Genomic DNA, 15829 nt, shown 5'->3' on the forward strand with positions numbered 1-15829 from the left:
ATGTCAGCTTTGAGTATCCATGTTGAAGTGAATAGGAACTCTTTACTCTCTTGATTTCTGAAAAAGTGAATTCAGTCTCTGATAAGGTCAAATATACATAAACCCTATATGTTAAGACAGTCTTCTGTATGCTGTAATATCTTTCCAAGTTAATTAAAATTTGCCAGACAGTACCCTAGACCATGATATTGCTTAGTTTGGTCAGTGTACCAGGAAAGCTTCAAGGTGCTAAAAAGTTAATGAATGAGGTGCCTATTTTGAGAATAAAAAGAATGTCACAGCCAAGTTACATTTAAAGCATGTACTAGTCAACAAAGACTTGTAGCAGTAATAATGAACAAGTTAGACAATAGTGTGTGGGTCAAGAGCATTGTTTTGAGCTCAAGCAGTGAAACAGATGTTAATGATGAGTTTTGGTTTCAGTGATGTCATGGCTGTATCTTTGGTAATCTGTTTACAGAGATTTAAAATCATATGGCAATGTAAAATATATTTAGAAGTCTCTTCACGAGTTTCTGACAAGACTCAAACGAATGTTACTGGGTTTGCTGAAGTATTAGACTCGGTTTGATTCAAAGTATGTAAATTATGCATACAGCTGTTGTCTTAAGCACATTACAGTTTCTGGAGTATAAAGAAGATTTGTTAGAAAAAAATCTGAAAGTTTTGTGAATCATCTAACAATTAACTTTATTGTTTGAGAAGCTAGTAAAACTATAAATGTGCATGAGTAAAGAAAGGGAAATTAAACTCTCATGCCCTATTTTTTTTCACCCACTTGATGTTGCAGTTCAGGTTTGTATTACACTAACTTACATTTAATTTCTCTACACTGGCCAAAACTTGTCTAAATTTTAAGTCACTGTCATATATGTTGTATCTATCTCAACCAGTGTATTCGCATTATGTCTAATTTTGTATAATTATGTAAACTGTAGAGGCACAATTTTTTTATGTTTGTAAAATTATTGTTCTTAAAATATTTTAGTAATATTTTGGAGCTTTTCTCCCTGGTCCTACATTGAAAATGGGCACCTACCCAGATGGACTTTCCTGGTAATCAAATGACAATAACTTAATAAATGAATAAATAAATATGACATGTATTTATGAAAGGTGGCCAGATGATGATAAGCCAGTACCCGTAGGCACGGTAACATATTTTTCCAATGTGCAAAGTCTGCAATATGATCAGAAATCAGAGCAAAAAAAAAAGAAATGTCCCCATGAGTATCACTGGGATTTTCTCTACAAGTAAGTAAAAGTAGATGTGTTTCATTATAAGGTTGAACAATATGATTTATTGTTTGGGCTCAGTTTATGGGCATAAAAAGTAGACCATTTCACAGAGCTACTGACTGGCTCATCTATTGCCTGGTGCCAGTCATTGATCTGCCCTAAGCTCTTCAGCTGAAGAGAAGAGAAAGGTCTGCTCCACATTCAGAAATGGCACTACAGAAAAGTATTCAGACATTGTACTTCCCAATTGTATTCCTTAATACCTTGAACCCTAAAAGGCTGCCCCCACCTCCCATCCCTTGCTACACTTCTGAACAGTATAGCAGGAACAGCCAACATTAACTGAGATCATCTACTATGACACTTAATAGGAACATAAATAAAAATAACTAGAGAAGTGTATACATATTATTTGCAAATATTACTTTATTTACAAGAAGAAGAAGAAAACAGAAAGTCATAATTTGCTAACCTGTCCTAGTGTTAAGTATATATATATATATATATATATATATATATATACATATATATATACATTTATATATATATACATATATACGCATATATATATATATATATATGTGTATATATCTATCTATATATATATATATATATATATATATATATATATCTATATATATATATATATATATATATATATATATATATATATATATATGGGTCTAGGTTACAACGTCGACAGATGAGAAGACCGACAGCGAAATCACAGACGCGAGAAGATCGACGGATGAAAACACCGACGCGGAGAACACCGAGATGGGGAAAGGATGTGTAAGTATGCGGTAGTGACGGACGTTAGGGTGCGAGTAAGGTAAGTGTGCGATGTTGGCGGTCTGTAGGGGTAGGGGCGGGTTAAGTGAGTTAGGGTTAGGACGTGAGTTAGGTAAGGGTGCAGTAGTGAATGTTTTGGGTTAGGGGCGGGTTAAGTGAGTTAGGGTTAGGGCGTAAGTTAGGTAAGGGTGCAGTAGTGAATGTTTTGGGTTAGGGCGGTTAAGTGAGTTAGGGTTAGGGCGAGTTAGGTAAGGGTGCAGTACTGACTTTGTTTGGGTTAGGGGGTTAAGTGAGTTAGGGTCAGGAGCGGTTAGGTTAGTGTGCGATAGTGACGGACCTTAGGGTTAGGGTTTCGTTAGGGTAGTGGATAGTTGTGTACGTAAGGTTTAGTGTTTGTTTGTTAGGATTTAGGTGTGCTTGTGTTGTGTGTGTGGTTTTTGGTCAGGGAATTTGTTTTGTTTATTGGTTGTTGTGATGATGTGTTGAGTGTGTGTGGTGTCGTGTTTGTGAGCTGTCGATGATGTGGTGTCAGTGATGTCGTTGTCGATGTTGTGTGCTGTCGGTGTTATAACCTAGAACCATATATATATATATATATATATATATATATATATATATTTTAGTATAGACCAGAGTGAAGAAATTGATTTTTTAAAACTTTATTTAGAACAGAATGGAAATTTTGATAAAATAGAAATAAATAATTGTTCTTTTAGATTTAGTTTTGAGAAATATATATTTTTTTTATGTTTTATTTAATGGGAGAATTTACCTACAGAAGACAGGTGTAGAAATGGGTGCCAAGGTAGCCCCTGTGTTTGCTAACCTTGTTCTTTGTTGGTGGGAGAGTATATATTTAATTAATTTAGTATTGTATCAACATGTTTTATTTTATAGGTGATACATAGATGATCTTTTCTTTTTATTTGGGATGGAGATGAGAAATGTTTTGCTGAATTTTTGAAGGTAATGAATGGTACTGTACCTTGGCTTAGTTTTCCCTTGAATCATTTTGGGACTAAGGTTACATATTTGGATGCAGAGGTTAATATGGACACCAAAGAACATGTATTTGGTAGTAAAATATATTAAAAAATACTTTTAGAAATAATTATGTTCATTTTTCTAGTAATCATCCCAGATATATGAAAATGAACATCTTTCGGGAGCAAATTATTAGAGCCAGTAGAATTATGAATAATGGTATATTTTTTTTAAATGAGGTGGAACATGTTAAAGATCTTTTTGAGAATGGGGATATCCGGAACAAGAGTTAATTAAAATTAGTTCAAAAGTTATTGAAAAAAGACACTTTAAATTTCCCCCAATTATAAAACAGGATTTTAAAATGGACATAAAACTTTCCATTTTTTTCTGATCCAGACAGGATATTAGCATTTTATGTAGTCATGTCTACTGATAGTCAAGAAATTAAGAGCATTATAAAAAATAATTGGAGAGTTATTAGAGGAAATAATGAGTTGACTAAAATTATAGGTAAAAATTCTCAGTTTATTTATAAGAAGAGAAGGAATATTAAAAAAATACTGGAAAGAGACATTCTAAGGAACCTTTACTACACATGTAAATTTGGTACATTTAGTTGCAAAAAATTCAAACAGTGTAGGTTTATAAGCGGACTGAGTAGTGTTGAATTTCCACATTTGAACCTAGTTATTAAAAGTCAGTATAGATATACTTGTAATAGTATGAATCTAGTATATCTGGCTGGCTGTGGTTCATGCTCACATTATTATGCTTAAAATTAAGGATGAAAATAATGTTTTGTATAAACATATCATTAAGTGCCCAGTTTTTTGAAAATTTCACTTTACAGTACATGAGCAAATTAATAACATGAGTTTGTTGGTGGCTGCAGTGATGTAATAGAAACAAGGGAAATGAACTGTCAGCTTTTTCTTAGAGCCGATCAGCCCCCAGGTTTAAATGAATCAATTAATATTAAGTGTCTTCATAAAAATAAAATAAAACAGATAACTTTAGTATTTTAAAAATCATATGTATATATATTTATTTATTAGTGGTATTTATGTTTATGATGTAAAACATAATGAGATTTGATTTATTTTACCATGTGACTATTTTGAGTATTGTGATAGGGTGAATTTGAATGTATTTGGCACCTAAAGTTATTTAAAAGCAAGTGACTAAGTTAAAGCTGCATTTTTCTGATGAAGTTCCATTGTCTACAAATAAAGGAATGAAAGAGTTAAAACGGTGTTTGGTTTTTCATCCTGCTGACAGTTGCAAGATTTAACAGCAGCATCCATTTGTTTGTTGTTTTATGTTTATGTTCCTCTAACCTGGTTTAGTGGTGCTGGTTAAATATACATATATACATATATACATATACACACACACATACATTTCTATCTCTCTTTCTTGGATGAGACATTAAACTAAGGCCCCATTTGCTTGAGTTAGTAGTAGCTTAGCTGGATGTAAAAGATGCAATAACACCTATCAAAAAGAGTAGAGGTCCTTAATTTACATACAAAAATAACTCTTATTTACAAAATATTTACATATTTACATATTTACAAATGTACAGATATACAGATATACAAATCAATTTACACAATCATACTAAATGTTCATCCCTATTAGACTCCTACTCCTTTTTCCATAACCACCATCTGATTTTACTTAATACTGTTGCTAAAAATCCATTTACCATTAAACATAATTTCATTTATTCATTCATTCCATATAACCCATATAACATATAATACCTTTTATCTATTCTTTTAACATATTCATTATTTCGATTCTTATAATACCCATACTTAATCATATCCATGTTTATTTTATCCACTTCTTTTATATCTTCAAAAAATCTTCTTTACATAGTTTTCCCACTAACCTTTTAGTCTTTTGCATTTAAAAAGCACACATTCCTTACTTTCTTCTTCTTGACAATGTAAAGATGTTCAATCGCTTTTCTTCTTATGTGGCATATTTCCTTTTACTGGCAATTTATCTATTGCCAGTCTCCACAAAAAAATCTTGACATTCTCCTGTCTGATTAAACCATTTGCTTCTTATTTTATAGCTTTCATTTTTTTTCATCTGTTAAATTTTCCCATGGTTTTACATAGCAATGCTTTATCAATACATTCTAATACCATATATTTTTTCTTTTTCTATATCATCAGTTTTTTTTTCTACAAAAATATTTTTCTTGGTAACATTGTATTTCTTCATTTATGCACTCTTTTTCTCTTTTTTACCGTGCCCCAAAATTATCATACATATATTTACATAATTTTACTTCTAGTATCTCATCTTTTTCATTTATCCACTTTAACACTTTGTACAAACTGAATAAAGTAGCTATACCACTGGGTTAATTAACCCTAAACTTCCTTCATCTTTATTTCTGTACAAAACTCCTCTTTTTACTGGGTTTAATCTAGAATCCGATACAAATGAAAAAGAAACTGTAATAATTCCTTTTCAAATATGGTTGGCAACATAAATACACTTGCTAAGTATGCTACTTCTCCCATCAGTACTGAATTTATCAAATAAGCCTTTTTTTCTGAATAATGTATTTGTTCTCCAGAAAAGATTTTCCACCTAACATAAATTTTACTCACTGTAAAATATATACTCCTGATCTTTACTATATCACCTAAACCTTTACTTTTTTCTTTATTTAAAGCTATCGTTATCATCTCAAGACACCCATTTGTAAAAATGATTACTTCTTTTATCCATTTTTTTCCAAAGCAAATTATTACTTTTTTATCTAAATTTAGTTTTTTGCAATTATTATAATGTCATTTGCATATGTTAACAGAACTGGAATACTTAACCGTTCATGTGTTATATACCCCTCCTATTTTATTTTGTAATTTATTTACATATTATCACATTCATAACTAATGCAAAGAGTATACAACTCATTGGACTACCCTGTCTTACACCACTCTTCATACGTACCTCTTGGCTTAACCAGACAGTTACAAGTAATTTTAGTTTATTATCACCATTTGTTGACAAACACAATTTCCTAACTTTCTCACTTACATTCTTTCATTATAACCCATAAGGCTTCATGCCCAATTGTGTCAAATTCCTTTTTAAGGTCTCCTATTTATGATTTCCACTTCTTCTTTTCTGTTCATAATATCGTCCACAGTTTCTCTATCATTAATAATTCTTGACAACCCTTCCCCTTTACACTATATATATACTACCTTCCATAATATTTTCCATTTCATTGATGTGTGATAGGAGTTTGATATTTTTGTCAGTCTGTAACTTAAACAGAACATACTGGACAGACAGATATGTGCCCGAGAGACTGCCCTTCCTATGAAACAGGCTTCCCATTCATGTTGACTGCATCTATTAACCCACTTTAAGCGCAACTTAGACCAGTGGATGTGGAATAGGAAATTTTACATCGGGCCTAACACCCATGTCCCTTATGCACAGAGGTAACTTACAAAGGGTCCCTATTAGAACCACAAAAGTTTGAAAAATCGAACTGCTAAAAAGCTGAATATTCAGTTACTCAAAATCGGTTTTGTAGGGGGCTGCCCCCCCCCCCACTAATTAGACATACCGACTCCAAGATCGCACTACACTGAGGAAAGGGCAAATTTTTTGATCTTCACTGTACTGCGATCTCAGAAAACTGATCTCGGGTAGCTGAATATTTGGCTTTTCAGCTGTTCGATTTTTTTTTAAATTTCATGGTTCTAATAAGGACCCCTTACAAATGCCTGGCTCTAAGTGCCCTATTTGGATAAAGAACATCATTATTCTTTCAGAAAAACTTGGCTAGGCTTAGAAAGTCCCCAGGGTCATTAGCCTAGTAACAGTCTATGAATTTGCGAATCTATACTGCCCACAGTTGTGAACATCCCCACAGTTCTTGAACACTGGCACTAGTATGCTTGTTCTCCAGTTATCTGACATACACCTTCCTTTCCATACTGCTACGAGTACCCTCAGGAGCTATTTCACCCCTTCTCACCCAACATCCTTATCATATCTTCTGTGACCTCATCTGAGCCTGCTGCTTTCCCTGATTTAATATTCCTTACCACTTTTTCACTTCTTCTATGGTGATGCCTTCCTCATCTTTTACTGTAGGCTGTGTTTGAGGTGGTACAGCTTCTCTGGGGTTTTCTTCATATACAAGCTGCCGTAAGTACTCCTTCCGTCTGCCTTTGATGTACGGCAGATTGGTCAGCAGGTTGTTACTGGTCCTTTATAAAGAGTGTTTCTTTCTGTCTTTGCCTTGCAACCTGATGGAGCTTATTTGTGCCATCTGCTAAGACTATTTACAGAAATTGGTTCAGTGACTCTCGTGCCCTGTTCTTTGATATTACAACTCCTACCTTATCCTCTTTGTTATCCAGCTTGGATTCCCATCCTAGCCTGCCCTGTCTTTTCTATCTCCCACTTTTTCCTGTGCTCCTTCTTTCTTTTGAGGACTTCCTGGATTTCTGCATACTACCAACAGCTTTCTTTATGTGCCTTACTTCCATACTTGGCTTGGCCACATTTCTGTTATGTAGTCCTCACACGTGCTGTTTTGAGGTGTTGCCATTCTTCAACTTCACTTATTTCCTCTGCTTCTTGAGGTACTAGAGTCATGAGTAATTTCTTGAACTCTTAAGCTTTCTCTTCAATCAACTTTAAGGCCTTTGACTTGGTCTGTATTGACCTTAGAGCCTTTTCTGACCACTGCTTGCAGCTGACTGTGGTAAAGAGAGGTTTATATTGTGGGTCGACAGTTTCACAGGGGATGAGTCTGCAACAGCTGATGCTACTCCACTGCCCTTACCATATGATGCATACTATGGAGGCAATGCTACATTTCAATAACTGTAGATATGAACCCCAGTGCAGTGACATGAATACTGACCATATAATTAATACTTTATCTGTGAGGGTTGTCAGAAAGCTCAATAATCCTAGTGAAAAAGAGCTACTACATACCTGGTTCCAGATAGGTTTATACATTATGTATGCAGTCATCCTAGTAATTTTATATAGTTCTTAATATTCTGAAAGAAAGTGATAAAATACACTTAAGTTAAATGCCAGTGTAAAAATCTGACAGGCTATTTTTATTTACAGGGCTTCCTTCAGTTTATACAAGTCAATCTGGACTCTGCTCACATCTGCTGCAAAATATGAAGGTGTTGTGATCCATTCTAATATAAACACCTTACATACATAGTATGAGCAAAGTGCATTTACAATTCAATGCCTGGAAACACCAATCTTATATAAAATATTTTGCTAAAATATGCACAGAATTCTGGTTGAATATGGTAAACAGATACAGCATAAGCTCCTGGCATCAATATTAGAAAAATGTCAACATATACAATGCACGATCTATATATATATATATATATATATATATATATATATATTAAATATATATATATATATATATATATATATATATATATATGTATATATATATATATATATATATATATATATATATATATACACACACACACACACACACACACACACACACACACACTCACACACATATACATATATACATAGACACACACACATATATATATATATATATATATATTTTTTTTTTTTTTTTTTTTACTTTCTGACATTTATTTACCATGGAAGTCCAACTGGGGAATACATTCCCATTTCCACTGAGGACCAGGGAGAACAGCTACAGAGAGTTAAATAACGTCAACTAAAATAGTAGTACAGATGTGACGAAAAAAGCATATATACATACAATTTGCTAATCATTTGAAATGTCAGGACCCACTAGCATGAGTCATGAAACATGGAGACTTATTGACCAAATGAACGGTCTTAAATATACTATATCCAAGACAACACTTCTCAGAATATTCCCTTTTCAAAGAGGCATACCTTTCATCCTCTTAGTGCAAAAAATCTGGACAAAGCCACAAATAATTGGGGGGGTAAAGGCCCAAAAATAGGGGGCAGATTGTAAATATTGCTCCATAAACTTAGAAGCTGTTAGAATAACAGGTTTTTCATTATTATTATTTTATGAAGGATATTAAGTCTAAAACTTAAAAAATGTCTGTCATTATTTAGTAATTTCAGTCCTCGATTTTCCAGAAAAATGCTAATTTTATGAGAAACATACAAATAATCTGTGGCAAAAATCTGGACAGTCTGATAAAATCTGGACAACTGAGAGGTATGCTAAGAGGTATGGCAATCTCGGAGTTGCTATATATAAGTTCAGGGGGGGCTTCCCCCCCCACTGCAAAATTTTGGCTTTTTTTGCACTTGGCATTTCAAGTGCTGACATTTCAATAGGGAGCCATACAATTTGACAGAGGAATATAAAGAATACAGTAATGCATGAGTAGACACCAGTGATTTAAAAATCGAATAAAAAAATTAAATTAAATATGACAATTAGGATATACTAAAGCATTAGAAGAATAGTCTACTACGTTAAGAAATAATAAAAAAGATGACTTATATATATATATATATATATATAGGTCCTTTTTGAAACGTCGATTTACCAGAAAGTCGATGTTCCCAACAGTGAGACCACAATGTTGAAAGTTCATAAAGCCGAACTCCTGGAATGTCGCAAATTAACCCTGGAAAAATTACAACTAGGCCGCCATGGTGACCTTTGCCCTGTTCTCCACTGTAGTGTGATCTCAGAGTTAATATATTTAGTTAGTGGGGGTGTGGGGACACAGCCCTCCACGTTGGTGGGTTTAGATTGCTTCTGTTGCTATTAAAGTTATCGGTGGCCCTGTGATGATTTTCACGGAGTTAAATTGCGACAGAAGTGAATTCTACTGAAGGTGGTAGTCTTGATACATTCTAGTTTGTAGTAAGGCTCCAGTCAACGAGTGTTCTGACCTCCTTGTATAAGGAAAAATAGCATAGTAGTGAGTGCCTTAGTCAGAAACGGAGCAGACTGCATTCTTTGCAGCTTGATTATGCACAAGGGTACATGTTTGTATTTCCATGACAGATGAAGAAAGCTGACAGTGTTACAGTTTTCATGACAACTGAAAGCCAGCATGAAAACAAATGCAGCATAATTTCAAATGGCTATTAGAAAGTTTCTGCATATAGAATGGGTAGCAAACAAATACATTTACTGCTGAAACAGAAAGTAGTGGCAGTGCTACTAAGGGGATCAAGGGATGAAAATTCACTAGTGTTGTGTCAAGATGACAGAAGGCAGCTGGTACTTAGTGTGAGGCCCAATTCAGTGGAACTAGAGAGCCAGTTACATGATAAATGTAAACAGTTGACTCAAACGAGTAAGATGCTCATTTGGTTCACATTAAACTGAACTGGAATTATTGAGTGTAATGCCATGATATAAAGAGATGTTAAGGGGTAGCAGGGGGTACACAATTTAAAGAACAAAAGTAAGAATCAAGGAAAATGACTCAGCCCTCATGGTTATCATCTCCTATCAAATCTAGATCATTTGGGTATTTCACAACATGCAGGAAAGTTAAATGCAGAAACCAGGGAAAGGCACACTACCGAAATCTGATGTGCACTTTTCAGAAACTAGCTGGGGTCGTGAGAATGCATAATGTACATACTAAAACGGCACATCTATCCAAGCAGAAAAAAACATGCACATACAGAGAAGTGGAGGTGTGCCCCACAGGAAGAGCAAAGAGGATGACAACCTGAGCTAAATTGTTTTTATTGCTGCCAAAATCTATATTTCTAGGTTAGGTATTTTAGCTTTCTACTTACCTCAATTGCACTTGTATACTGCTCAAGTTTGCTGTCGATCTTGGAGATGACAACAGCAGGCGGATGAGAGGTTTTCACTGAGCTGCTTTTAAAAGAAACAAACAGTTTTTCAGATATCATATTATAGCAGGAAGTACAGCCAGTCTGAAAACATATGAAGTTGCTTTGTAGAGTGAGTATTAGCTTACCTCCTCTGTGCCGATCTGTTCAAGAATTCTGCTCGCTCTCCAATCTGAAACAAATAAAAATGTATGACACATACTGAGCACCAAATTAAGTGATATGGAACACAACCACTGCAAAGAACGCTATGAATAAAGAAAGAGCAAGCAAATAAAAGATCTTAAGCTTCTGTGATAAGAAAGCCTCTGTGACACTACATGTATAAGTTCAGACACTAAATGTGGGCCTTTTCCCCGTCTCCCATCTCACACAATATGTTTTGTATATAATGATCCGTCACTGAATACTGTACAATATTTCTCCTTATTAAAAGCCTTTCAAAAGCATCTTGCCCACAAAAGGCAGATACAGCAGTTGTTCTCTATGTTTTCTGAGAGACAGCTCTTGTAGAGGATTTTGGATGGCAGTATTAGCGAGTTTAAACATCTGTCATAGAAATTTATTGTATGATGGATCAGTCTTATGGTTCACAGCTCTTTGCAACTGCCTGAACTATACCACCTTCTTTAGTTCTCTAAGCAAGTTATTATGCTGATTTTTTTCTAAAAGTAAAAATAAAAAGTCACAAATGTAGAATGAAGAAAACAGATAGTGGCTTGAGCGACATCGTGGCCTTAAACAGGCCACGGGAGAAATCCATCCACTATTTTTCTTTGGCTATCTGAAGAAAGGAAACTTTTCTTTTTCTTTTTAGGTGTGACTTCCACATTCGCAACAAGTGGTAGTTCTGACCTCTGATGCATCACAGTAAGAGACCCTGGTATTTCCTTTCTAACTAAAATTTGTTGGATGTCCTTAGGGTCCTCAGAAATGATTATACAGGGTTCCCCCTTCTTACCAGTGTTGGTAGCATTAGTCATTTTGGACATGCATACCTAAGATACCATACTGGGCTCTGGTGGGGTCACAGTAGCAGGCATCTAAGAAGGTGCCAGGTGTACTGCAGGTCCCAGGACCTCAGCGGGTAAATATGAGTCCAACTGGGCATGCACAGTGGCGGGCTAGGCTTCTTAAATTTCTTCTTGGAATAGGTGAGATGTCAGGGTTGAAAGGGTTTGCCTTCTTAGCTTTGCCAATGCACTTAATGTGTTGAGTTTCCAGGTTAAGTGCTGAGGGTAGTACCTGTAAGGTTTTAGGTATGAATGACTGGCAAACAGTACCGTTCTTATAATAATGCTACATGCCTAAAGAGAAAGGTAGTGGAAGTGGAATTCTTACCAGTTTGGAATACTGCAACAGTGATCTAAGGAAGGACACCTTTTAAGTGTATTTAGCTAAAGGTGTCTATGGCTAGGTCTCATGGTTACTGTGATCACTTGCCTAGTATTATCCCTGTGTTCCTATTATCATTGTTCTCCACAGGAAATCACTGCAGCAGCAGTTTCAAGTGTGCAGCAGCAGCAGTGGTTACTGTCTTTTAGGAGATTTCTCCCTTCTTTGTGCTTGTGTGACTCTGAAGTTAGTGTGTGTAAGTTCAGGGGGTGCACTTAACCTCCACATAGGGTGTTGCAAAATATTCTCACAGTTATTTTTTTGTTGGTCTGACTTCTGACCAGTTGTTATTGTGATGTTGTTTCCTCTTGGAATTGTACTTGTTGAAGCACTCTAAACGTGTACTTATTACTTAAAAAATACTATGATTTTGTTTTTGCAAACTGGTAGGGGGGGTTGCTTCTGGTGTCCTGTGACATTGAAGCATCTGTCTTCAATCCCTGCTTCTAGCTCAGATGCTGTTGCTCCCACAAGCACTCTACATACTTGGTTTAAGGTAGTTGCCTTCCCCACACCAGCAGTTCAGTCAGCTGGATCACCAAAGCTTGGAGGTAGCAGTATGAGGAAAATGAATGCGTTGTCACAGAGGTTCCCTCAGGAAACTGTAGTTGAGTATAAAGTAGGAAAGTGAAACACTAACTTGTCTGCATGCAGGGAATGTTATCTAATGGGGTGTTCAGTGAGCATTTTGATATTGGATGTGCCCACCTCCACAATGGTATGTCACTCAGATGTCATTACTGCTACTACCCTTGTCAGTGATCCTTGCTCTCCAGCAGGACTTGTGATGTATCCCCTGCATGTTGCGAGACCCTCCCTCTGGCACTCACTTCTTCACTCTTTTCTCTTCTCCCCCATGTCTCACTGACGTTGATCTAATGCCTCTACCTATAATCAAACCCAGGCTACCTGGGTTACACTGTGGGTTTTATCACTATGTCACAGAGACAAGAAACTGAGATGAGTGTCTCTACAACTGAAGCCACACTCTGAAAATGAATATAAACTTATGAAGGAAAAACCTTAGGCTTCTAGCAGACCACTAGCAGCATGACATACTGCCTCCCAGGGGCAGAAATTATGCAGCAAGGCTGGAAAGGATTATAGACAGGACTCAGCCCCGTTTCAGTGCTGTGACACAATAAGTGGATACGAAGACCACGGCTGGTACGGCTCTCCCCAGATCAGGAAAATGAGGAACCAAGAAAGGACTAAATGAAAAACTCACGTAATCATCTTCCATACAACAGCTTAACCACAGTGCAGCCTTGTGAACAGGGTACATAACTTGTTGAAAGGCTGAGAAGACTTGATTGGGAAATAAACGTACCTTTTTGATGTGTGTTATGAAGGGTACTGTCTAAGTAGCACCACTATAAATGCTATGTTTCTTGAAAATTATGATCTGCTTGTGGTTGGGCTTCTTTGTTATCTAACTCTCACATTGTTAATTAAACAATACTACATTTTTATTCTGCACTTTCTGTAATCTTTAGAGAACATTAAAGTGAGAAGGAACAGTTTGGTCTACAGTACATACAGTGTACTCTGTTGTTACTGTGTTTCCAGACCTGTTGTTCACTTTACTCTCTACCTGCCATGGCTTGAAGCCATGAAATTATGTATTTTTATGACTTACTAATTGTCAAAAAATAAAAAAAGTAATATCAAATTATTCACAGCATGTTTCACATAACTGCAAAAATAATGCAAATTTCTAAAATGACACAAGATGGCAGTAATAAACCAGTGCAACATCACATTTCCATATATATCTTTAGTTGCTAGTGAATGGGATACTTTCCAAGGATGCACTTTTGCCGATATGATAGTAGTTCTGACATTATCCTTTAAGTTTGTTAAAAGGGAGATTTCTTAATAGTAGCTATAAAAAATGCAAACCTAATGACAGCTGCTGACCTAGAAGTATACTTAAATAAAGAAGATTTCCACTACATCATCTTGAATTCCCTATTTCAGTTATCAATTAGCATTAGGCATTTGTTTGGGTTATAGAGAAAACCTGAAAATGAAGATTTCCAATACATCATCTTGAATTCCCTATTTCAGTTATCAATTAGCATTAGGCATTTGTTTGGGTTATAGGGAAAACCTGAAAATGCTTCTAAGTAAAACAAAGGTCAAATGCTTGCCTTCTCTCCATGGGTTCATATGCTTAATGCAATGTGATGGCTAAAATTAGCATCTTTGGATTGCAGTCAAGGGGGAAGAGAAACAGAGTCTAAAACAGCACAGCTGTGTCTCAAATGTCCCTTTTATGTCTGACCTTCTGTGACAGTGTAACACAAACTGTGTTCAAGTGGCTATAGCAAGAGTAATATGTCAGTACCTGCTACCGTACTCACTATTCTTGTGTGTTTCATGCCTAGAAAATTATATGACAATGTATGCGCATGTATAGGTTTTGTGCCTAAACTTATTATGTCACTCAAAAAAAAAAAGAAATGTTCCTTTTTCATTTCTTGATAAAAGAAAAATCAGAACATCATACTGTAAGAAACTGCAACACAGAGAACCAAACTAACACAATATATGATAACATCACTGCAGAAATAACAGAAAGGAAAGATAAACGTTTACATTATCCATTACGAAATTGTGTGTTACACACACTTACATGCTTTCTGTTTTTCCTACAGGATCTTTACCCACTAATCAGTGGGAGGGCCCAGGTGCTTTTAAAGAAAGGATATTACATCCAGCAGCATGTTGAAGGGGCCACGCGCTTTTATGGAAAGGGCATTGTATCTACCAGTCAGATGAAGGGCCCATGTGGTTTTACAGGAAGGACATTGGATCCACCAGTCAGTTTAATGGACCAGGTGCCTATACATAAACTTTGCTCCACCAATCAGTTGAAGGACCAAGGTTCTTTTAAACAAAGGAGCTTATGCCTACCAGTGAATGTAAGAGGCCAGGTTATAGGTGAGACAAGCAAATAAATAAAGTAATTAATAAAACAGACATTAGGGTACAAAGATAGATCAAGTCTTCAGAGTAGCTATACAGCTGACTCTTGCTGGGAGACTTTAACTCTTGGTAGATTATTTTATGTGTCTCACAGGAAGCTTTGCTTGGCATTCCCAGACCTTGTTTTGGCTACTTGCATTTTGTACTAATACAGCACCGAAATTCATTTGTATTTTTGAATCATAAGAACTTTATCTGTTTATTTTATTTCTTTTATATCTTTATTCTACTATACTGATGTTCTTGCATAAAGAAAGGAATAAAAATAGCATCAAGGTGCTTGCTCAGGTTTGCACAGATTTATGGAAGTACAAAGATTTGAATCTGGGTAGTTGTTTTTTACGGTTTATATTCCTATAAATTTAACTGAATTTTCTACACAAACCCCATAACACCGAATGGTCAGAATGTTGTAAAAACACTGAATTCAACATTTCTGACTGGTCTACAGCCTAAAACAAGTGCTAACATGGGTCAAAAAGGGGACAGGATTTTGCGATTCGCAACACTTGCAATCGCATTTTTTTTATGTTGCCGCACACTCCTTTCGGCCATACCTGGTCAACCATTCACCAGTCGTCCATATGCATGTACC

The 15829-nt window shown here is 35.6% G+C and overlaps 1 protein-coding gene across 10 annotated transcripts in view; it reads right to left on the minus strand.

Moving 5' to 3' along the window:
• The window catches only part of CALD1 (caldesmon 1), a 1713117-nt gene that overhangs the window by 214664 nt on the left and 1482624 nt on the right, over positions 1-15829 (minus strand). For 9 of the 10 annotated variants that reach the window (XM_044088461.1, XM_044088452.1, XM_044088453.1 and 6 more), the window contains 2 exons: positions 10977-11020; positions 10789-10873 (listed from right to left, as the gene is read on the minus strand). In XM_044088461.1, the coding sequence (XP_043944396.1) occupies positions 10789-10873; positions 10977-11020 (129 nt within the window). The remainder of the gene's footprint in view (positions 1-10788; positions 10874-10976; positions 11021-15829) is intronic. The other variant, XM_044088458.1, reaches the window with a different exon arrangement.

Source organism: Protopterus annectens, chromosome 11.part0 (genome assembly GCF_019279795.1).
Source record: "Protopterus annectens isolate FY-2018-M chromosome 11.part0, PAN1.0, whole genome shotgun sequence".
Taxonomy (NCBI): domain Eukaryota; kingdom Metazoa; phylum Chordata; order Ceratodontiformes; family Protopteridae; genus Protopterus; species Protopterus annectens.